Genomic DNA, 24,604 nt, shown 5'->3' with positions numbered 1-24,604 from the left:
CTGGGTAGGCAGGGGAATACAACAACCAACAGCCTGCAGTTGAAATAGATGTTACATAAAGTCAATTACTAGGGTCAGCAAGATGCCTAAGGGACAAAGGTACACACTGCCAAGCCTGATGATTGTAGTTCAACCTCTGACCCCTGGCCCCAAGGTGTAAGTAGAGACCCTACTCTCCCAAGTTGGCCCCTAACCTCTACATGAACACTATACATACGCACCAAGCACTCATGCGCACTAAGTGTAATTTTAATTTTTATTAGTTAAAAAATTATCCAAAACTCTAAAACATATTTGACATCTTATCAGATAATCTTATCCCTATAAATTAATATTGAAGATATTTTGTAAAAAAAAAATCATTATCATTATGTGAAAAAAAAAAAACAACACTGAAACTTTATCAAGACTATCAGAAAATTGAAAAACACATTTTAAGTCAGGTGTACTGGAGGCAGAGGCAGATGGATCTCCATGAGTTTGAGGCCAGCCTGCTCTACAAAGCGAGTCCAGAACAGCCAGAGCTGTCTCAAAGCCTATGGCCCCCAAAATTTATGTTTTTAAATTAGTATCCGCTGTGTGTATCTAAATGTGTGTGCTGGTAGTGGCAGAGACAGAACCTTCCAAAGCAGCTATACCACTTTCCCACTGCATTTAACATGATCAAGTCTTGAGTTTCCCTATTCTGGGGAGCACAGTGGCCCCCAGTTTAATTTGACACTAAATCATTTTATAACTGATTTCGTCTTCTCTAGTCAGGTTTCTCTCCCGATCTCCACTTCTCTTTTAATTGGGTTGCTTTCTTTTTCTTTCTTCCTTTCTTTCTTTCTGAGACAGGGTTTCTCTGTGTAGCCTTGGCTACCCTAGACTCCCTTTGTAGACCAGGCTGGCCTCGAACTCACAGCGATCCGCCTGCCTCTGCCTCCCGAGTGCTGGGATTAAAGGCGTGTCTCTACCCCTCATTTTTTAAACTCCAGATGCCCCACCCCCAGCCACGCAGCTCAGGCTGGGCTTGTACTGGAGGTCTTCCTCCTTCGGCTTGTTAAAAAGAAGCAAGGTGCCTTTCAGTAATGAATGGGTAAATGAGCTGTGATATTAGCATTATTTCTTACCAAGTTAATGTCATCTGGCTATAGGGTATAGCAACTGTGCTCCTAAGTATTTGCCCAAATGAGCTGAAGACTTCTCACTTAGACCTTTAACACTTTTATTCATAAGTGTCCAAACTTAAAAACAATTGCAGCATTGTAGGTTAATGGCTACACCCGGCTTGAGTTGTTACCTTACTGCTGACTTTTAAGGTTCTGTGTATTATGGTCCTTGGTCAGGTTTGGAGAAGGCATTCCAAAACACCCATCTGTATTATCACTTTTCTTAACAATGTCCCTCACACAGTACAACTTTTTAATTTTAATGAAGTCTAGTTTGCCAATCATCTGCTCATAGATCTACCTAAACTTTCTTTGCTGTGCCCAAGGGAAGATTTATTTTCAATGACCAACAAACTTTGACCTCAGGTACATGGCAGCCAGCTGGAGATACGAGACAGTCTTTAAAAATAACATTATTTTTAAAGCAAATTATCACAAACTCAGACAATTTCCTAGAACCTAAATTAAGGAATAAAAAGGTAAAGTTTGGCCGGATGCAGTGGCGCACGCCTTTAATCCCAGCACTGGGGAGGCATAGGCAGGCGGATCTCTGTGAGTTTGAGGCCAGCCTGGTCTACAAAGTGAGTCCAGGACAGCCAGAGCTGTTACACAGAGAGACCCTGTCTTGAAAAAACAAAACAAGCAACAAAAACAAAAAAGGTACAGTTCATAGCTTCCTCAGCTACAGTTTCAAAATAACATTTATAAGAAAGGGAAAACAAATTAATTAATATTAATGCATGCGCCTTCAGTTCACTTTTTCTAAACTGAAACAAGAAAGACTAGACTGTCCCGTTGTCCTAGATAGCTTTAACTGTCAACTTGACCTAGCCAAGAGACACCCGAGAAGGCACTCTCCGCTGAAGGACTGACTGCCCAGGTCAGACTGCCTGCGCTGTGGGGCTGGTGTAGAAGGCTCAGCCTTGGAGGCTGGGAAGCCTGGAGCGCCAGAGCTGAGAGAAAGCTAGCCGGCCAGCAGGAATCTAAGTGAGACCGCAAATGGTGCTCCTCCCTGGTTTCTGTGCTGAGTTCTTGCTTGAGCCCTACCCGCCCTGACTTCCTCAGTGATGGGCCTGGGAGTGTCAGCACCTAACCCTCCCCTCTGGAAATGGCTCTGGTCAGTATCTTGGCAGCAGAAAGAAAAAAACAGCATGTCGCCCACCATGCTTGAGTTTCCTTTAAAATTTTAAAAGAAAAGATAAGCCACTTTTAAAATGAAAACTCTTCACCATCTAAAATCTTATTGCTCATCAAATTTTATACAAGATATATACACTTAGGTTATGTCAAATATGAATAATGTATCTTCTATTTGATATATTATGCACAAATTAAAAAAACAATTTGTTGTGAAGAACTCCTTTTGCATTAGTTAGAAAGCCATCAACATATTAAAGCCCAGAAGCCAGCTAAACATTGCTTTTCTAGTTTGCTAAGTTTATATTAAAATGTTTTTCCAAGTGAGTTCTAACAACAAATTCACAAAAATTCATACCAAGCACTCAACGGTTCACACCATGTTTTTTCTCACCACTTTAAAGAAAAATGCAAACCCCAGCATTACTGCTCTTCACCTCAGCTGCCTAACATCTTGGTGCTTATGTGATCATTTACCTCAAAAACGTCTGTTAAATTAAAAGAGCACAAAACTGAACTGAAAACTGTTGAACTAATAACACTGAACTGTTACTGCTTTTCATAAGGTAGTATACCAAAGGTTACTGCTTTTTGTTAATCCACTTTAGAAGTTTTGTTCAATTCACAAATTACATTTTTTTTTTTTGCAACTAAGTTTTAAGGAAAAGATGAAATGCACCAACTCCTGCAAGTGAAGTCAACTTCCTGAGCCTCAAGCAGTACTAAACGTGTTCTTAAAAGCTTGATCTGACCACAGGTAAAATAGAAGCTACAACAAGCACCTTGCACTCCACACAAGTCCAGAGGCGCTGTCTGCTACACTTACACAGCTCTGCAAACCTGCCTTCACACTCTTCACCATCCTGCTGCCTCAGATAGATGATGCCAGCTGTGGTAGCGCTTGCTTCTTAGGGGATTGTAGCTCCTAAAACTAAATTAATAACTTAATCCCAAATTTTTACCACTTTTATTTTAAAGTTGTTAAATCAAATTTGAATTTTAAGTATACAGAAGTATGTGTCTTGAAAAATAATAAAATTCAAGGCCCTCTAGCTGCTGGCATCCTATTCTGAACTATCCAGGGAAAAAGAAAAAAAAAAGGGGGGGGGGTGGGAGCCAGCCAGTCCTGCTGCAGAAAGAGGCTGCTGAGGTGGCTGGGACTCAGCTGACACGACCCAGGAGGACACTAAGTACACAGTGGCTGGCTGTACTCTATCGACCCTGCTCCTTTTCTTCTATTTCCAAGTCACATAAGAAGGCACAGGCTTCAGACCCAGGACTCGGTAAATAGGCGTAGGAGGACCAGACGTCTCAGACCAGGACAAACGGCGAGGTTTAGGAATCAGAACCAGGCATAAAGAATGCAAGCGCAATATCCTAAGTGGCATTCTCGGTTCCGCTTGTGAACGCTAGCACAGGATGCAAGTTTCTAGCTACCTAAAACAGTAAAACCCAACTGTACAAGTTGGTGATATCAAATATGACAAATTTAAAATAGTGATAGTTAGGCCGGGCATGGTGGCGCACGCCTTTAATCCCAGCACTCGGGAGGCAGAGGCTGGCCGATCGCTGTGAGTTCGAGGCCAGCCTGGTCTACAAAGGGAGTCCAGGACAGCCAAGGCTACACAGAGAAACCCTGTCTCAAAAAACGAAAAAATAAAAAAATATAAATAAATAAATAAAATAGTGACAGTTAATGTGTTCTGAAGAAGATGTTACTTATAATCTTCCTGTTTTTCTTTTCAAACTAAGGGAATTTATGTTTGAATTCTCAGCCAACAGTATGCTAGAAGAGAAACTTGGTTTGGGCTCACTGTGAAAGAGCTGACTGCATGAGCAGTGGGGGAGCCACACCTGTCCCCCTGTACACTGAGAAGAGGTGGCCCAGTGACTTCAAGCTACGTTAAGTAGCTTACAGCGTCAACTCCGGGAATAAACAGTGGCATTCTTTCCTTCAGGCACCATTTTCACAGTTCCACTAGAAAAGGGCGGGCTTGAGTTAACCCCGCCCCCCGGCCCCGCCCGCCATCGTTTCATCCAGCCTCCAGCATGAACCCATCACTACCTACATCTTCATTTACTTACAGAGGAAATGGGTAAGCCAAGCCCCACTACGGTGAGAATAACGGATCTGATGGTACTGTCATGGTACGGGTACTTCACGCTGTTGTCAGAACAGAAAAAGCCTCTCTGAAATGGATCTATTTGGCCCAAATTTAGAACAGCCATAGGCATGGAAGCTGTTGGGGAAGGGAAAGAAAGACACAGATGGTTACATTCGGTTCACTTTAGGAAGGAGAGGCCGCGGGGTGTAAATCTTCACTAAACTCAGGGCTTTGTGCAGAAAGATGGGCATTCTCAGACACCCAGGGGAGGGGCTAAGGAGACCATGCAGCATCTGTGAATCCAAAAGCTGGTCCTCCTGCCTGTGTTAAGCTCTGGTCTTAGCTACAATCAGAAAAGAAGCCACCAGGGAAAGGAACAAAATTGGTCCTTGGGAAGATAAAGCTGAGGATGTAGGCAAGTTTTCTATTTTATGTTCTATAATTAATTTCCATTTAATTTAACAGCATAATACCTTAAGTATGCTTAAGGAAGAAGACAAATTAGCATAAATTAATTTAATAATTGCATCATAATATTTGAAGGACAGAAAAGTAAAAATCTGATTTACAGTAGAATAAAGTTCAAAAAAATCCCACTAAGTATTTTTGGTAATAAAAACAGAAAGGAAAGCCAGGCACAGAGGCACATGCCTGTAATCCCAGCACTCGGGAGGCAGAGGCAAGCGGATCTCTGAGTTTGAGGCCAGTCTGGTCTACAAAGCGAGTTTTAAGATAGCCAGGGCTGCACAGAGAAACTCTGTCTCGAAAAATCAAAAACAACAATAACAAACAAACAAACCAGAAAGGAACAAGCACTTGCTCTCCAAGAAAAACAAAAAATGGTGGTATTTGTATAGGCAGGGCTCCAAAAGTGCTCTGCCGCAGCGAACGGAAGCTCGGCCTCCAGGCAGTTCCTAAATATGTCCCAGTCTACAGGATCCGGGCTTCGCTTGACACAATTCAAACGCCAAAGTGTGTGCTCGCTCACCATATACTCAGCACCAGGCTAACCAGGTACAGAGAAAATGTGTGCAAAGCAGAGTCAAGCTCGAGGTTGTAAGTAAAAACAGAATGTACGCTCGAGAGACTGTTTAAAAAGAAATGCCAACACAGACTTTTTCAGGGGAGAGTAACAAAACTGTTCTGTATCCTGACTGTGACAGTAACTCTATTAACTAGTATTCCTACACATACACCCAAAGGGAAATAAAGACAGAAATGCACCATGAAAACAGAAATATGGTTACTAAAGTGGTATAAACGGACCAATAGGAATTCAGAGATTGATGCAACCTGAGATAGTCAGAAAAGAGCGTTAAAGAAGAGGAACAAACAGGTGACGCACAGGCAACAGGAGGCACAGGAGGGAGCAAGGGCAGCACCGGGGCTGCAGCGGCGGCAGCGGAGGGAACAAGCAAGGCGTCCACCCACCACAAGACCTTCTCCACAGCGCATGCTCACCCATGCCAAGCACTGGACTACACGGATGACCTCAGTCTTTATCCCCACTCTGTGCAGTACGTAGGACTGGAGCCCCCACCGTTGACTGCAGTTACCACTGATGTTTAATAAATGAAGGATGGGGCAGATCCTACCCTCAGCTCCTCCTCCTCTGGACACAGCCGACCTGGCGGCAGTAAACGGTTACACAGACTGGAGGCAGTGGATCTGTCCCTTTAAAAAATGCTCGCACGCCTTTAATCCCAGCACTCGGGAGGCAGGTGGATCTCTGTGAGTTCGAGGCCAGCCTGGTCTACACAGGGAGTCCAGGACAGCCAAGTCTACACAGAGAAACCCTGTCTCGGAAAACAAAAAATCTCATTGAGTAAAAATACACCTTTCATAAAGAGACCTCACAGACTGAGGGACATCTTTGCTGCTGTCAGTATGAGGGCTGCAGGTTGTGTTGATTAAAGAATTTTGAGTTTAAAACACTGGCCTAAAAGAAATTTGTCTTGTAAAAAAGAAATTTAAAAGTCTGTCTTCTTTCGGTCAAAGTCAGTAAGAACTGGGAGAGAAAATATTTAATACAAATTTGAAATAATTCAAGATCGAGTGGTCGCGTCAACTATGAGAACAGAAAAGGACACATGGAATAACGTTTTGAACATAGGACAGCATGACTTAAAGGCTCTTCACAGCTGCTGAGGCAGAGCCCAAGGTGACACTTCAGAGTTTGGAGCAGAGAGACGAGGCACCCTGTGATAAAACGAGCAGTTGTAAGGCAGAGCTCCTTCCTGATGAACTCAGTCAGACCAGTGTGGGGAGTGCTTGCCTTTGGGCTTCCTAATGGCGTCAGCTTGTCTCCCACACCTCACATAGCCTCTAAGGCACCAATCACACTGAAGTACTATGTTTTTGAAACCCTAAGAGTCTTCACATAGTCTCAGCCTTCCATTGGTGAGCGCTGCCCCGCCCCTTCCTCCTCCAGTTAAGTTTGGTAGTCCTTTACCTGTCACACGGCACTGTGAATAATTATCCTGCTTTTCCACGCATCTTTCAGCGACTCTAAAAGCAGACTCTACTTTTATTATTATCGTGCCCTTCCTATCAGGTACATAGTTGGGGCTGAATACAATTTGATTAAAGAGCTAAATAAATAAAATTCAGGATAGAGATGTGTAAGTATTTGAAATTGTAACAGGATGAAACAGTTCTCAGAGAAAGCATAAAGTTAAGAAGGACAGAACAAACATTCAAGAACTAATAATCTTCATAAAAGCGTAGAGGAGACTGTGAAAGGAGGAAGACTAGCTTAGTGCACACTCCAGCAGGCAGGGAACATGTCTATCTTGCTCAGCAGTGTGCGATAACCATTCCCTGAAAAAATGACTCACCAGTAGAAGAGGGCAGTGTTAGAATACAAAAGCCAAAGCTTCAGGTGCCTGCAGCTAGCTGACTAAGCCAACGTGGGCTGTCAAGTGCCCGCACTGACGAGAGCGAAAGCTCAGTGCAGCCTGTGAGGCCTGAGAGAAAGGTCATCAACAACGCTCCTTTTGGGAATTTACTTTCTACTCTTTGGCGGTTTTGTGAACGTATACGATGGATCACCCGCCTCCCACTGAAACCCTTCAACATGTCTCCTTCCTGCCTCCATGTCTGTTGCGTGAGCTGCCATTTTAATGGACAGGACATTCTGCACAGTTGAGTGGAGAGTGGGGTCTGACTTTCACACGAACTCTGGTGCCCCATATTTGACCACGTCCCCTGGATGGGGAGGCCTAGTGGCACTCAGAGGGAGGATAGCAGGCTACCAAGAAGAGACTTGACACTCTATGAGCATATACAGAGGGAGGAGGTCCCCCTCAGTTACAGTCATCGGGGAGTAAGGGGAAAATAGGAGGGAGGGAGGAATGAGAGGATACAAGGGATGGGATAACAGTTGAGATGTAATATGAATAAATTAATAAAGTATATTTTTAAAAAACAAAAAGGGGAAACCGTCCTTTTCTTCAAATTACACATTACAAAATTTGATAACTGCTCCATGTTACAGGGAAGAGAGAGAAAGGAAAGGGACAGAGTCGTCTCTCTCCACATGGTGGCGCATGCCTGCAATCCCCAGGGCTTAGGGAGCCGAGGCAGAAGAATCGTAAGTTTAGGGCAAGCCTGGGCTACACAATAAGATCCTACCTCAAAAATAACATTCACACAGGATGTAGTGGGGCACACCTTTAATCCCAGCACACTGGAGCCTCAGCAGGGGATCTCTGTAAACTCGAGGCCAGCCTAGCCTGGTCTATGCAGTAAGCTGCAGGCCAGCCATGATGATGCAATGAGGCCTTGTCTCAAAATACATTTTTTTAAAAAAATCCTTCATTTGCCATGGAGATTATTTTTAATGGTAATATTCTAAGGGATTGGTGGGGAGATACATGCTCAAATAAGTGCTCCAGGAAGTTCTCTCTGAAGAACTTTCATAGGCACATCTTTTCCTTAATAGCTAAAGACTTTATGTGTATGGGTATTTTGCCTGCATGAACATATGTGCATCACGAATGTGCCTGGTACCCAGAGGCCTGCCTCTGTGTCCCTGTCCTCTGCCCCTGCCCCTGCCCTCTGCCCTCTGCCCTCTGCCAGTGCAGCCTCCTCACCTCTGTGCTTTGGATTCAGTGTATTTCTTCTAAGACACAGTGGGGAAGATAAACGACTCCTTGAATCATGTGTGCATATGTGTGCTTCCTTTGCTTTCCTCTGGTTGAATGAGTCTTCCATTTTATATGTAGTATGTATATTTTTAAGGATGTGCTGTTATAAATATAAAATATTCCAGTGAAATAAATCTAAGCCACATTTTGCTGAGAAAACTAGTCAACAGATGTTACAATATATAAAAACAAAGGTAAAGAAAAGTAAATTCTGGGGCTGAAGAGATGGCTCAGCTGTTCCGAGCACTTGCTCTTGTGGAGGACCAGGGTTCAGCTGACAGCACACACATGACAGTTTACAAGAATTTGTAATTTCAGTTCCAGAAGATAGGATGCCCTCTTCTGGCCTCCATGGGCACTGTACACATATGGTACGCAGACATACATACAGGCAAAACACACATACACATAAAAAATTTTTAATAATTTTTTATTTAAAAAGTAAAATGCATGAGAGTTGAGTGTGGTCACGGACTTGTAATCTGGCACTTGGATGGAGACAGGAGGTTCAACAGGAATTCCAAGTCATCCTGGCATACAAAGTGAATTTAATGCCATCCTGGGCTATATAAGACCCTGTCTCAAAAAATGAACAAAAAAGTACAAAGTGTACCCACTGAAAAGAACACAATAAAAACACCTAAAAGTTACCAAACTGACTACAGTGATTTCAATTCTTATCCCTTCCTCCATTTTTTCAAAAGCTTCAATCTGAGGCACTTGGCGATGGTGCTAACCCTCAGGGAGCTAGACCTGCAAACGGCGAGCATGGAATAAAGAGCCAGGAGAGCGCCTTACGCTGCGCCACCACTCTGACCGGAACTGGCGGGAGAAAGAACACAGCCACCCCTGTCTTCCCCTGCCATGTTTCCCACTGTCCAAATCCACATAGATGCCAAAAGGCAAGGCTAGCCTCGGGGTGATGAGGGCAGGCGATGGAGAGCAGGGACAAGGCTGCTGATTCAAGAGGCAGACGCTCAGGCCAGGCAGAAATGTGTGGGAAACAGTCTCTGAGAAGGAGAGAGAGGCCTGCTGATGGAGTCTGCAGTACTGTATCTTACGAATTCTGGACATTATCTTTTTGGGTAAGGACACTATCCAACTTGTGGGGTTGAGAACTCTAAGAAGAGCTATGTAAGGAAAAAGCAGTGTGAAGGCAGAGTAGAGGAAAGGTGAGAGGCAAGAAATAAAGCAGTGAGCATGGGACAGGGGACAGGGGACTTGTGGGAGTGTCTCTGTACAGACAGGGCTCTGTCTACACACACCCCCTTTGGTGCTGTGCAGAGTCCACTCTCCTACTTGCCCCGAGAATCTCCACAGTCTTGCTCACTGTAAGTACTTTAAGGAATGTTGTTAGAATTGAGAAAGCAAGCAAAAACCTCTGAGACCCATAAGAATCTTGTGCAGCAACAAACTTATGTCCTGAAAAGGTTTACATAATTTTTCTTCCTTAAAGGTACAAATTCAAACAAATCAAAACAAACAAACAAAAAACAAAAAAACCAGCAAGCAAATGGGAGCTCAAGACTAGGCTGGAGGTGCGGGGCTCAGTGTTCGAGTACTTGCTGAGCACACGTAAAGTCTTGGTTAGTTTCATTTTAACACATGCATGCATGCATGTGCACACACACACGCGCGCATACACGCACACACACACACACACACACACACACACACACACACACACACACACACACACGAAGGGAGAGGTTGTGTAAGGAGAACACTTTGAGTGCTAATCACTATTCTTCCCCAAGCTCGTTTTTCCACTGAGCACACAAATGGTAACAAAGATGAACAGACTGAACAGAACCATATTACTTATAATTTACAAAGTGCCCAGAATCCTGAAGCCAACTTCCGTAGTGTCCAGCATCACCCCTAAGCAACGCTTCAGCTGCGACTACTGTAGAGCCACGCTCTCAGCAGGGCCTCTCTATCTCCAGTGAGAAGAAGGTCGGGCCCCTAGTGCCTCTTAACTGACCTACGGCACAAGAGAAGTCTACACGCCTTGTGGGAAAACCAAAAGATAAGACCTACAAATGAGATGATGAAGATTTTGACCTAATAAGCAAACAGTCAGCGCCAGTTCCTGTGTTCCTCAGAACACACTCGGGCACTGTATTATGATATACAATATGATACTCAGTATGATGTATGTGACCTACGCACCACACTTACACATTCCACTCCCTGCAATGCCCACTGACATTCACACATCCTCAGAGCTAGCAAGGGAGCTCCACTTCCACACCTTTGTTCTAAGGCTCTGAAAGTCTCACACGGTGTACTTTTGCAGTACATAAAATTCTATTTACTATAAGTAAAAAGTCTAAGTCTTATTTGTGGCTACTTCTTGAAGCAAAAACATATTCTGGGCTTTTTAACTGGTTAATTTATTTATAATGAGTGTGGGTGCTTTGCCTGCAGGTATGTCCTGTGCACCACGACTGCCTGCAGAGGTCGGAGGAGGGCACCAGGTCCTCCAACACTGGAGTTACAGGTGGTTGTGAACCACCATGTGGGTGCTGGGAACTAAAGCCAGTACTCTGTAAGAACAGAACACCAAGTACTATTAACCACTGAGCCAGCTCACTGGACCCCGCAGTACAAACATGCTTAGAAGAAGAATTTGTTTCACACAGAAAAGATTTACAGCACAGCTGTCTGTAGGTATTTCCTGAGTTTCACCACACAAGTGAAGCAACTGGGTCATGTTGCATGGCGCTTCTAGACACCAAGAGAAACAGCCCTTTACTGAGCCACATTACCGGCCATTGCCCACGCTAACATTCACACACCAGAAGCACGGAGGGACACATTCACACTTCCCACCTCCTACCACAGATCTGCAAAGGTTAAATGTCAAAAATAAGAGTATGGATCACATACAAAGAAGTGTATTCACTGTATTCAGCAAAATAATCCATAAAATCATTCTGTGTCGTATAATTTCACCAATATAAATAAACACATTTGTATTTAAATCCACATGGGAAAGTCTGAAAAAAATATATAAACAATTCTTGAGTTGGCCTCTTCAGAGGCAAGACACAACCAGGCAGAGGGCATTTCCTGCCAAATACACCTCCAAGTTTAAGTATTTTCTAACAACAGAGTCAGATCACACCTGAATTTTCTAAATGCTTGATCATATACTTTAGTTATGTTTCCTAAAAGTGTGCTTATAACTTACCTAAAATCCTACTATCCTTTTCCTGAATTTCCCTTCGCTGTAATTATACATAGAACTCTCCTAGAAAAGCCCTACCTTTTGGAAAAAAATGTTTAAAGCCAAGCCTGTCTTCTTACTCTGTTAAAAGCGCAGACCGAGGCCGTAAGCAGCAGCGCCGAGCTGCTATGCTTGAATGAGGCCTCAGAGAAGATCTACCCTGAAGTAACCACCCCCGGGGGCAGTGGTTCTGACCTTCCCAACGCTGAGCCCTTTCCTACAGTTCTTCCAAGCTGTGGTGACCATAAACTTCATTGCTACTTCATAACTGTAACTTTGCTACTGTTATGAATCATGACGTATATATCTGATTTGTGACCCCTGTGAAACCATCCATCATTTGACCCCAAAAGGGGTCTCGACCCACAAGTTGAGAACTGCTGTCCTAAGGGGTTTTTCTCTCTTGCACCTTTTGAGACCTACTACATAATTATAACGGTAACATCTGCATCACCTGAAAATAATAAATAAGATGAAAAGCTAGCTTATGGGGAAGTAGAAATAGTCTTGAGGTTCAACAGGCTGGCAGAAGGGGTAACTTTAGTGACAGCTTCTTGAACAATCTCACAATGGTGCTCAGGACTGCACTCAGGAGTGCAAAGGGCGCTACTCTCTTTATAATCACAGGAAAAATGAAGGAATGCTGCTCTAGCAGGTTAAAGTCAGATGCACAGGCATAGGCTGAAGAAAGAAGATCAAAGGTTCAAGGGCACCCTGGGCTGTACAGCAAGACTATCACAAAATAATCTCAAAACTTCAATGTTGTTAATTATTAATAAAATTATATTACTATAAGCCATCTTTACTTTAACGGGAACCAAAGAAAAGAGAACAGTTCAGAGCAACTGTTCTAGTGCTAGCCAACTGAATTTCTGATAAAACAAACATCCAATACAATAGCCCATGGCCACATGAAATAGTGAACACTGTATATGTGACCTAAATATTGACTTTTAACTGTTATTAATTTAGTTTTAATAATTGTAACTAAAACAATTTCTATTTTTTATATATGAGGAACATAGCAATTAAAGATATATTCATATAGTATTGGGCATCTCACACCATGTTACTAAGACTATATAAAAGGATAGTTTGAGCTATGTATGTTGGTTCATGCTTGTAACTTGACACTTAGGAAAATGAGAAAAAGGAATGCCAGGCCAGCCTTGGCTACAAGACCCTGTTTCAAAACAAAATTAGTTACATACTAATATAAGCCAATTTCAAAAAGATAAAAGAAAAAGAAGTTAATTAAACAAGTATCGATGCAGTAACTTATTTTTTTAGGAGCCTAGGAATATAAAGAAGAAAGTAAATAGAAAACAAACAAAACCAAAAAGGTACACTGAGGGGCTGGAGAGCATGGTCTGTTCTTCCAGAGGTCCTGAGTTCAATTCCCAGCAACCCCATGGTGGCTCACAGCCATCTGTATTGGGATCTGGTGCCTTCTGCTGGCCTGCAGGTGTACATCCCGATGGAGCACTCATACACATAAAATAATAAATCTTTTTTTAAAAAAGTAGATCAAAACCAAGGTGTGTGAATGTGTATGGGTCTGTCCAGTGTTATGAAATGGCTAGTCATAATAAACATGTTGAGGGGACAAGGCTAAAGCAAATTATTTAAAAATTATGATCAGTAATAGTATCTCTTAGCTAAGCGGTATCAGAAACTCACAGACATTACATCTCCCGCTAGCTAGGCAGCCGTCCGGTGTGTAGTAGGGCAGGTTTGCAGCATCCCAGGGACGCCAAGAGCTCAACACAGTGTCTCTTCACACTACCCCTCACATCAGCTGCCCTCTAAGGAGTTGACCAACAGGGAACAGGCTCCCCGAAAGAACGCATGGCCCTTTGCCTTAACCCACCTCCAGCCCAGCACCCGAGGGGCCTGAGAGCCTAACTTTCTCTGCTGGTGAGCAGGTGATGGTGCCCTATGTGACCCTGGACAGCTTACTCTACCACACAGGCTGAGTGGCATCTTGATGCCCACCTAGGTACTCTACTGCAAAGAGTAGAAGGGAACTGTAAAACGTCAGCAAAACCTACAATGCTAAACCCACAGCAAGTGGCTTCTAGAATGCTTCACCAAAAAGAGAATAAATAAAACTCACATGTAAGAAACACATTCCAGTACATTTGACCATGTATAAGCACTTTTGCATTTTTCTAGTAAGCCACCGTTTGTGAAGTGTGCTTCCACGAATCCTTTTATTTTCTCCTTTTAGCTGTTGAAGGTCAGAAGTAAATTATTATTTTTTGGCTCATTACTTTGTGTTATCTGAGTTGTTTTTAGAAAGTTCTATATATACCCCAGCACTCGGGGAGGCAGAGGCAGGCAGATCTCTTGAGTTCGAGGCCAGCCTGGTCTACAAAGAGAGTCCAGGACAGCCAAGGCTACACAGAGAGACCTGGTCTACAGTTCAGTTTTCACAAAATACAGTTTCTTTCTTTCCAAATGGGTTACAACTTTCCAGAGTCACATAAAGCGCCCCCTAGTGATCAACTGTCGTGTGTTGTTTGGAACACGTGAGGAGCCTGAAGAGACAGCCTTCAGGACTTGACTGACTCTCCCCTCTGCATGGGCTCTGGGCCGCAGAGTTGGCAGCGAACACTTTCACTGCTCAGCCATCCTGCTGCCTCTCAACATGTGCTCTTGACCGAAGGAGAAGCTAGTGAAAGCTGTACTTCAGAACAAACAGTTCAGGGCACGTGGGGGCTGTCAGTGTTACAGAGACTGTGACAGGTGAGGAGCAAAGGACAAAGCACCCTCAGCTTTTGGAGACACCTGCATTGGGGTCACAGGCTTGCAGCAGGGCCTCTCTGTGGTTTGATTCTCTGTTAAAAAGTAGTCTCCCCTCCCCTGCTGGATTTCTCTCTCATTAGGATAAAGGAGAGAAAGAAAACAAGAAGAAAAAGAGTTTGTGCATCAGTGATACTGACCAAAGAAGGATTTGGCATTTGTTTGTTATTGTTTATTTTTGCATTTTATGGTTTTGAGTTGGTAATTCCTAACAATATCCTCAACCTTATAGCATTTTGGTTCATTCACATACTTCTGATATTTTTAGGAATATATTTAAACAGCTTTAAAAAAAAATCCAGAGTATGTGCTCAGTGGTAGAGCATCTGCCCACAGGATCCCAGGAAAACAAAAGCAAAGCCAAACACTTCCAAAGCTGTTACAGATGGGCACTTTACTATGTACTCTCAGATTCTTCACACACACACACACACATACACACACACACACACTCTCACTCACTCACTGAGAGAGTTGTGACAGAGAAAGTGTGTTGTGAGGAGGAGAGAGCAGAGTGTTCGCCTATTATTCACACCTGCTGATCACCTGTTGTTTCCTTTCTGAAAAAGCACGTGAAACTGGGCCAGGTGGCCAGGAGCATTCATCCTACCGCTCCCTTGTGCTAACAGCTGTCCTTTTTTTTTTTCCCAAGCTGTCTAAGGTCACAGAGTCAGCAGCAAATTTTCCATGTGGCTTTCTGTATGGAAGAGGCAGGGGCATGACTAAGTGATGTGTGATTAGCTTCCCTTCCCTGGGGCACTGATCAGGGAAATCTATTTGAGATTTCTTTGGTACTTGAAGCTATAACTTAATTACGGCCAAAACATTTTGTTTTCAGAACTGGAATTGGAGTTGGAAATAATAAGGGCACATTTTGAAACGGACAGAAAATTGTGCCATAATATGTGCACCTATCAGAAATGCATCATGCCTACTCGAACAGCTACACACATCATATAACGCCATTTATGTGAATTATATGACATTATAGGATGGAGAACGGCTCAGTGGTTACCAGAGGCGAAGGGCAGTAGGGGAAGTAGATTACAAAGGAGAAGTGTGAAAGAATAACAGATCAGTGACTCATGAAAAAACTGACTGATTCTGTATCCTGACTCTGGAGCAATTACACGGCTAAATTCTCCATTGCCTTAGCCCATCACATGGGTCTGGAGAGATTAAGTGTACACACTGCTCTTGCAGAGGCCCGGGCTTGGTTCCCAGCCCCTACATAGAGCAGCTCACAGTGCCTTGGAGTACCAGTTCCAGGGCGTTGATGCTCCTCTGGCTCTCCTTGGGCACTTGCACACACATGGTACACAAACTTATGTACAAACACACACATACACATAAATAAAAATCAGTAATTTTTTTTTAATCTGAATTAATTCTACGCCAAGAGAAATTTGAATTGTGTAACAAAAGAAAGCAACAACGAGCCACCGCAGCCTGGCTGAAGCTCCTGTCGCCTCCACACCGGCCTCACGCCTCCACAGGCAGCGGTCTACTTGCCTTACGGCTTGAACCCCTGTGGCTCCTGCTGTCCTGCGGTCAGTGCAGCAGGATGGAGCCCAGGACAAGGCTGGGGAGTCGGGTGCGCCTGCATTGGTTCGCTTCTGGCACATTCCCAGCTACCACTTGAATGAGTATTCGTAAATTTCTTTCCTAATTCAGTTTCCTCATCGAGTGAGTGAGAGCAATATTTACCTACCACTCAGAAATGTTATGAACTAAAAACTCATATGCTAATGTGGTAGCTGGCATACTAAGATTTATCCTTATTAAAAAAAAAATTCACTGCCTAATCTTTCCCTTATGGCCTCTTGCTGTGATCTGTTAATCTCTCAGAAAGCTTAATTCAAGTATTGTAATGATCTTTCTAAAAAATGTCTATGTAATCCTTGAAGCACAGAAGCTAGCAGACTCGCCCTCTTAGGGCCAACACTAATCTGTTTGCCTGGTTTGATCTGATGTTAAAGGAAGTACCAAGACAGAATAGACCAGCGCACACTGAATCAGAGAGCGAGGCTAGGTATTCAAATGTGGGCCTGTGTGGTGGCTCAGCAAGTAAACCCTGGCGGGGGGAGGGGAGAACCAGGTCTCAGAAGCTATACCTCCCTGCGTGAGCTGGGGCACTCACTCATACACACGCGCACACAAATAAATGTTAAGAAAAGCACAAAGTTTTAAATGAGGAACAAAGTGATGAATGCCAGACACAAACAGTGAAATAGCACATAGCCACTAAAATTCTGAAGAAGACTAGCTGGGCGTGGTGGCACACAATTATAATCCTAACACTCTAGAGACTGAGGCAGGAGGATTTCAAGTTTGAAGCCAGCTCAGCTATACAGCAAGTTCTAGACTAGTGTATGCTACATAGAGAGACCCTATCTTGAAAGTTTGGGGCAAAAAAAAAAAAAAAAAAAAAAAAAAAGGAAAAGACTGCCTCTAAGTACAATACAGCCTCACGTGCCGCCGTGTACTACAGGCTGCTATTTGGGCAGCTGAGGCACAGCTGCTGTAGGAGGAGCCTGTAGTCAGAGCAGCCAGCATAGAGATCTCAACACAGCAATGTTAGCGGGCAGGAGAGAAGGCCTGGTGCTTAGAACTGACGCTGCTCTGTCATGAGGACCAAAGTTCAGATTTCAGCACCCACACTAGGGGCCTCAAACGCTGCAATTCAAGTTCCAAGGGATCTGTCACCCAGGAGCATCCACATATGTATGTGCACATACATTCAGGTACACACACACACACACAGTAATAATGGTAGTCGAAATAATCTTGTTTAAGTAGAAAAATAAAAGCTGCAGAGACAGCTCTGTAGTTAAGAGCACCGGCTGCTCTTCCAGAAGACCTGGGTTCAGTTCCCAGCACACACATGGCAGCTCACAACCCTCTGTAACTCCAGGTCTAAGGAATACAGTGTCCTTTTCTGGTCTTAGCAGGCAGTAGGTACACATTGTGTGTGTGTGTGTGTGTGTGTGTGTGTGTGTGTGTGTGTGTGTAAAAATAAAAAACAAGGCAGAAGCAGGTGGATCGATGTGAGTTTGAGGCCAGCCTGGTCTACAAAGTGAGTCCAGGCCAGCCAAGGCTACACGAGAAACCCTGTCTCAAAAAATGAAAAATAAATAAATAAATAATTCTAGAGTAGTCATCTACAGGATATACATAAATGTCTCAGAAGTTGTACAGGGTAGCAGTTGAGAGAGAGATCTTTAAGGAGACTGTTTCATTAATCAAACTTACAGAAATCAGACTGATTTGGTTTATTATCTAGATACAAAATTAGTTATCTTGGCGCTCAAAATATGTGTAGAAAAATTTCAAGAATCTACAAATAAGGCAAGTACCTCAGGAAAATTTGCCCAGCATGCTACAAGTCCAGCATTCAACTGTAGGGGAAATATAAACAATCAAGTGAGATCCAGACCTAAGACTTCATACCTGAGACCAATACAGCTTACATCCCACCAAATATAAAAAATGCCTTTCAAATCCTAAGAGCATTTACATAAAGTGTGTTTAGTCTGAAATTATGCCAAGTGGCCAAGGGTCCAGAAACTAAAATAACATTTACTAACTTTAGTATCTCAGGAATATAAAAGACTCTCATTTTGTCAAGAAGTCACCAAACTGGCATGTCTAAATTAGTACACTGTTTACAACACGCACACACTCAAAAGCTGGTGTGAGTCAATGAGGTGCTGCAGCGGGTGACTTAAATTTGACCCCCAGGTCACCACGGAGGGCACTGCACGCCTGACAGCCCCGCCCACGAAGAATTCCACTGTGGCGGACTCTTTATAACCTGACAACTAGTGTCCAATAAAAGGTGATTGACTGGCTCAAAAAATAAATAAATAAATTTGACCCCCAGAACCCACATAAAAGCGGGAAGAGAAAACAGACTCCACAGGGTTCTCCAACCTCCACATGCATGCTGTAGCATATGTTACATGTGCCCCTCAACACAACCTCCACATGCATGCTGTAGCATATGTTACATGTGCCCCTCAACACAACCTCCACATGCATGCTGTAGCATATGTTACATGTGCCCCTCAACACAACCTCCACATGCATGCTGTAGCATATGTTACATGTGCCCCTCAACACACGTCTTGGACACATATATAAAATAAGAGGGAAGGAAAAGGGCATGCAAGCTGAGGCAGGAGGATTGAGAGTTCCAAGCCTGCTTGAACTAATGCTGAAACTGTGTCAAGAGTAGGGCAGAGGCTGGCATATCTGGAGACATGGGAACACTACTCTAGCGTGGCCATGCTGCGTCCCTTGCTCACCTGCCACACCTGCCCAGCCACCCAGAGCTGAGGACTGAACCCAGGGCCGCGCTCACTGGGCAAGCGCTCTACCACTGAGCTGCATCTCCGACCTCAAAGCTGTCTTTTTGGTTTTGTTCTTTCAAGACAGGGTTTCTTTCTCTGGGTAGTCCTGGCTGTCTTAGAGCTCACGCTATAGACCAGGCTGGCTTCAAACTCAGAGATGCCCTTGCCTCTGCCTTCCAAGTGCTGGAATTATGTGCCACCACCTCCAGCCTTATATATTTTTAATGTATAGGTACACGTGGGTGTGCCAGTGGGTGGAGGCCAGAGGAAAATCTTAGGTGGCACTCCTCAGGAGGCATCGTCCATCCTTGTTTTTGAAACAAGCCAAGGTCTGTCACTGGCCTAACCCTCACCAGGCCCCAGGAAATGACCTATTTCTGTGCACCCTGGGATTGCAAGTACACATCACCATGTGCAGGGTTTTTTTCCACTGTATTTATTATTGCCGTGTGTATTGGAGAGTAGAGGTCAGAGGACAACTTCCAGGAGTTGGCTGTCTCTCTACTGTGGGTTCTGAGCATACAACTCAGGTGAGGCAGGCTTGAGTGGCATGGGCTTCTTTACCTGCTGAGCCATCTTGCGGGCCTGGTGGCTTGTTATGTGGGGCTAGGGACTAAGTGGGAGTGCCCTGCATGTATGACTGGCATCTTACAACTTTTTAAGGGATTCCTCTGCATCCAGCAGTCCCCTCACCAGTTACTGCAACCATGTTAGCTTGAACATCTTCCAACCAGCCTGCGGTATCAGTGTTACATTTTATAACTTCTTCCTGGGATTTCACCAGCTCTCATGAGTTGAACTACTAACTTAAAAAGTAATAATTCCCGACATTCCCTCCACCGTCCCTTTAGTGGGCGGCAGCTTCGGGCCTCGCAAGCACGTCCTCATGATGACTCCTTTTGTCCTCAGCGTTCTGCTCCCCCTGAGACCCTCTGGACGGCAGTAAGGGACTAGTTGGAAATTTTTTTTCTTTAAAAAAGAAAATCTTTCCACTTTCCTTTTTGTCTCTTTTTTATCAGCATAGACCAATTTAGCCGTAACCCCTATCAGGTCTGTAGACTTCAGAGCTTCCCTGGAGGCTAAGATTTCAGTCATGAGTATTAAATACTTCAATGTTTCAAATATACATTTTTAATTATAAGGAAAAAAGAAACATGGTTCTTATATAGGGTTCAAACTTGCTAAGGCTTTCTTGTAATTTGGGCCAAGATGTTATGCTATTTTAATTCTGGTTGCTGTTGGGTCTCTGTAGCTATAGGGTAAGTATGTGAAATTCCTCAAGAGTTCATGGAAGTGTGTGTGTTTGTGTGTGTGGTGACAAACCATCTGTTAGTAGCAATTTTACTCTAACATTCAAATCTCACCTCCCTAACCATGAATTGTCCACAGTGTTTATTCTGTTAAATGGGCACCTTTCTATGTATTGTCCAGAAGGTACAGGCAGATTTTGTGTGCATGCATGTGAGTGTGTATGTATACACACACAGACACACACACACACACATATATATATTAATCTTACACACATTGGTGTTTTACCCCCATGTGCATCTGTGTGAGGGTGTCAGCTCATCTGGAACTGGAATTAAACAGTCATGAGCCATGCTCTTCCTCTGGAAGAACAGCTAGGGTCTTAACCACTGAGCCAGCTCTCCAGTCCCGCAGATTATAATTTTAAAAGCATGCCCTCAATGCCGTGTGAGAAGACCAACTATTTTTGGCACCGAGGGAAGTCCCCTGGTATTCAGGGGACTAGACTGGAACGGTGGTTTCTTTATCGCGAGTCCACTGGTCTGAACTACTGCAAAACGAACAGCATGTGGTAGCTGACTGACTTTCCTTCTGTAGTGTGCTCCACGGACCACTGTCAGCCTGAGACAGGCAACACAGGCATTATCTTAATTATGATTTACATTATGACTACATGAAGCAGTCATGTAATTCTGGCCATGAAGATCACAGGGGAAAGTAGAGGCAGGAGCAGAATCTGACTTCTAAATTAGTGGCTTTTCATGTTTAATCACACTCTTCATCCGTTAATGGTCTACATTCATGGCAGCACTTGGGATTTTACAGTTTTAATACAGATAACACCTACTAGCTATAAAATCACCATTACCCAAAAGCTGATTAACAGGTTTTGATAACATCAAAGAAACCTGTTCTCCAAATGGGCCATTGGGTCAGATGTAGATAATATTCGGAAAGCAGCACACTTAATAGTTGTATCTTATCTATGCCTTTGGGTAAAAAAATAAGGACAATCTCTTGCCTCTGTGCCCCAGGGTAACTAAATCAAATCTGGGATGTTATCTGTAAATGTTTTTCACTTAATGAAAATTTATGAATTTTAATTACATATAGTCATATGTCTAACGCCCTCTAAGTTAGAACTATCCCAGAGCACACTGGAAGGCACGTCTGTGGTGGTCTGAATAGGTATGGCCCCATAGACTCATGTGTTTGAAGGCTTGTCCATGGGGAATGGCACTATTAGGAGGTGTGGCCTTATTGGAGGAGGTGTGGCTTTGTTAGAGAAAGTGTGTCACTGTGGAGGTGTGGCTTTGAAGATACATACATTCACGCTCTGCCCAGGGTGAAACAAAGCAGTCTCCTCCTGCTGCCTTCTGATCAAGATGTAGAGCTCCCAGCTCCCTCTCCAGCACCATGGCTGCCCACTCGCCGCCATGCTTCCCGCCAGGATAACAATGGACTACACCTCTGAACTGTGAGCCAGCCCCAGTTAAATGTTTTCCTTGAGTTGCCTTGGTCATGGTGTCTCCTCACAGCAGTAAAAGCCTAACTCAGACAAATGGCTGCACCCTTTCCTTGAGCTCATACTGACCACAAGAATTAGACAACCTGCAGTTTAGCTCGGGCAACCTAACATTTCAGTTAGCTCCTGACCAGCGTACGTGCTCATTGCTGTTCCTAGGTTGCTGTTCTCTCTCAACCGTGCGTGTTCCGTCGTTGCCGTGCCTGTCAGCGGTGAGAATACGGCTCACCTACACACACAGACAGACAGACTGCCTCCAGAAGGAAACGGGTTAGAAATCATGCAAGCAAGCCTGGTGGGGCAGCTCACATCTGTAACGTCAGCATTCTGGAAGCAGAGGCAGGACGATTTAGCATTCACAGACTGTTTCAGCTACGCACTGATACAAAACCCTGTCCCATCTGGGGAACCAGAACAGAAATGGCCCAGGAAACTGAAGAGCATCTTTCCACCACCCCACCCCCTTTTAAATTTTCCTTTCTTTGTTTTTAGTTTTTCCAGACAGGATTTCTCTGTGTATCCTTGGCTGTCCTGGAACTCAATCAGGCTGGCTTCGAACTCACAGAGGTCCAGCTGCCTCTGCCTCTGATGGGCTGGGATTAAAGATGTGTGCCACCACCGCCTGGCTCTGAAGAGCATCTTCAGTGCTGCTGAAATAGTGGTTCCGTCCTTGCTTGATACGCGTGAGACTGCGTTTGATTCCTCTCTCTCCCCTCTCTTGTCTCTTTCACACACACACATACAAACATATACACAGAGAACGAGAAAACGACAACTGCAGTCAGAGCTACGGTCAACAGTATTCCAAAAGAAAGCTCACCAGCAAAGGCAGTCACATTTAAATGCCATGTGTCAGTGATACAAAATTGGCTGACTAGCTTAATAACGATAATGATTAAAATTACAACGCTGAGTGCCTACTGTAGGCCAAGACCAAGCTACACATGTCACGGGCACTGCCTCACACATTATCACAGCAGTACCAGGACGGCACTAGGAACATCATCCTTTTCCTCATTAGATGAGGAAACTCTGGAGGAGCGGCGGTGACCTGCCCAGTATCACAGCAACAGACGGAGCTGGAGCTGCATAAAAGCGGCTGACTCAAATGCATTCTCACGGCTTAGAAGGGTCGCTGACGCGTTTATTTACTCATATGACAAACATCTGAATGCCTCCTGTGTACCACATACCTTCCAAGAATCTGTAAGAACATAATGTGTACGGGTTCGTTTCCTGAATTTTCTACCAGATCCGTAACTCAGCACCAACCAAAAGTAATGTTCCTGGAGCCTCCTGTTACCTCCGCCACAGAGAGCAGTGGTCTGCGGGAACTATCTCTAAACACAGGCCGACTTTTGAGTGAAGCCCGTCTCCTCTTACAAGGCCGTGTGCAGCTCTTGAGGATGGAGAGCTTGTTTTGCTCACCCTGGCAAGCTCAGTGTAAAGATTACTAACTCAGATAGTAACACAATTAATTTCTCATGAGTCTGTATTCTGTAATAAGCAAGAACTCGTTAGAACTCATGAGCTTTATTATTCCGATCAATTTTTTATTCCCAGTGATAGGGCATGAAATAAAGCCAGTACTATATACTTCACAGTTGTCTCATGGTACCAAAAGCAAATCACAGATCATCAATAAACATAGTTCTGTCCTCCTTTACCCTGCTAGCACTACAAGCGGCCAACCCATCTCTCTTATACGGATGTAAATGACCTCAGACAGCAAAGGAGAACCCAGCTTAAGAAGCTGTCAATTGCTGGAAGATGGTGGCGCACGCCTTTAATCCCAGCACTCGGGAGGCAGAGGCAGGCGGATCACTGTGGGTTCAAGGCCAGCCTGGTCTACAAAGTGAGTCCAGGACACACAGAGAAATCCTATCTTGAAAAACGAAGAAGAAGAAAGGAAGAAGGAAGAAGGAAGGAGGAGGAGGAGGAGGAGGAGGAGGAGGAGGGGAAGCTGCCAATTAACTAAAGACCTTTTCCGCCACCCATTTCCTACACCCATTTCCTACACCCATTTCCTACACCCATTTCCTACACCCATTTCCTACACCCATTTCCTACACCCATTTCCGCCACCCATTTCCTACACCCATTTCCTACACCCATTTCCTACACCCATTTCCTACACCCATTTCCTAGACACCTCACCCAGGAAAAGACTCTAGCAACAGTTCTAAGAACTGACAACACAGGACTAAACCACGAAGATCTAACTACGTCGGCTAGAGTGCCTGACTTTGAACACTACACATGATTCACTTGAAATGCAGGAAGAACTGTGAGAACTCAGGAATGCCTCCAACAGCAATCCCATTCGAAGAAAAGGCCTCCAGGAATGCCACAGAACAGGACAAATTAGCCGCATCCTTCAATTACATCCCAGCTAGTTACCTCACTGCTAACGCTCCATGGTCATTACACCCCGAACTGTGGAAATTAAAGTGCCTGTTTTAGACAGTAGATTCATGCTCAAAATATGGTAAGCAGACACTGACTCTGAACCCACATAACCAAACAGGACAAAAACAATTGTTAAATATTTGGGCCCACCTATAGTAATCATTATTTTTAGTTAGCCCAATACCACCCCCCCCCCATTTCTTTACCCGTTCCACTCATTATAACTTACCCAAAATCTGAAACAACTAATCACAATTCGAAAGCTGCAACCCTGAAACGTACACTTCCAATTCCTGCCCAGACCATTTACAGCTGCCCTGTGGCTGAGTTCCAGGATGTGCAGAGAGGAGGCGGCCACGCCAGTCAATCACCCCGGGTCAGCTGTTGAGACAGTGCACGGCCTACACAGGCCCGGAAAGCACTAAATCAGTATGTTACTATTTTCTAAGCTGAAATTAAGAACTGTGGGGAGAGGCTCAGTGTTAAAGC

The 24,604-nt window shown here is 44.1% G+C and overlaps 1 protein-coding gene across 2 annotated transcripts in view; it reads right to left on the bottom strand.

Moving 5' to 3' along the window:
- The window catches only part of PLPP1 (phospholipid phosphatase 1), a 63,286-nt gene that overhangs the window by 28,509 nt on the left and 10,173 nt on the right, over positions 1–24,604 (bottom strand). The window contains exon 2 of one of the 2 annotated variants that reach the window (XM_084801036.1): positions 4,374–4,528. The exons of the other annotated variant lie outside the window; for it this stretch is intronic. Coding sequence (XP_084657162.1) covers positions 4,374–4,528 — 155 coding nt within the window. The remainder of the gene's footprint in view (positions 1–4,373; positions 4,529–24,604) is intronic. 2 annotated transcript variants of the gene reach the window in all.

Source organism: Acomys minous (assembly GCF_964271855.1).
Source record: "Acomys minous genome assembly, chromosome: 11".
Taxonomy (NCBI): Eukaryota; Metazoa; Chordata; class Mammalia; order Rodentia; family Muridae; genus Acomys; species Acomys minous.
This window is presented reverse-complemented; position numbering and strand designations above follow the sequence as displayed.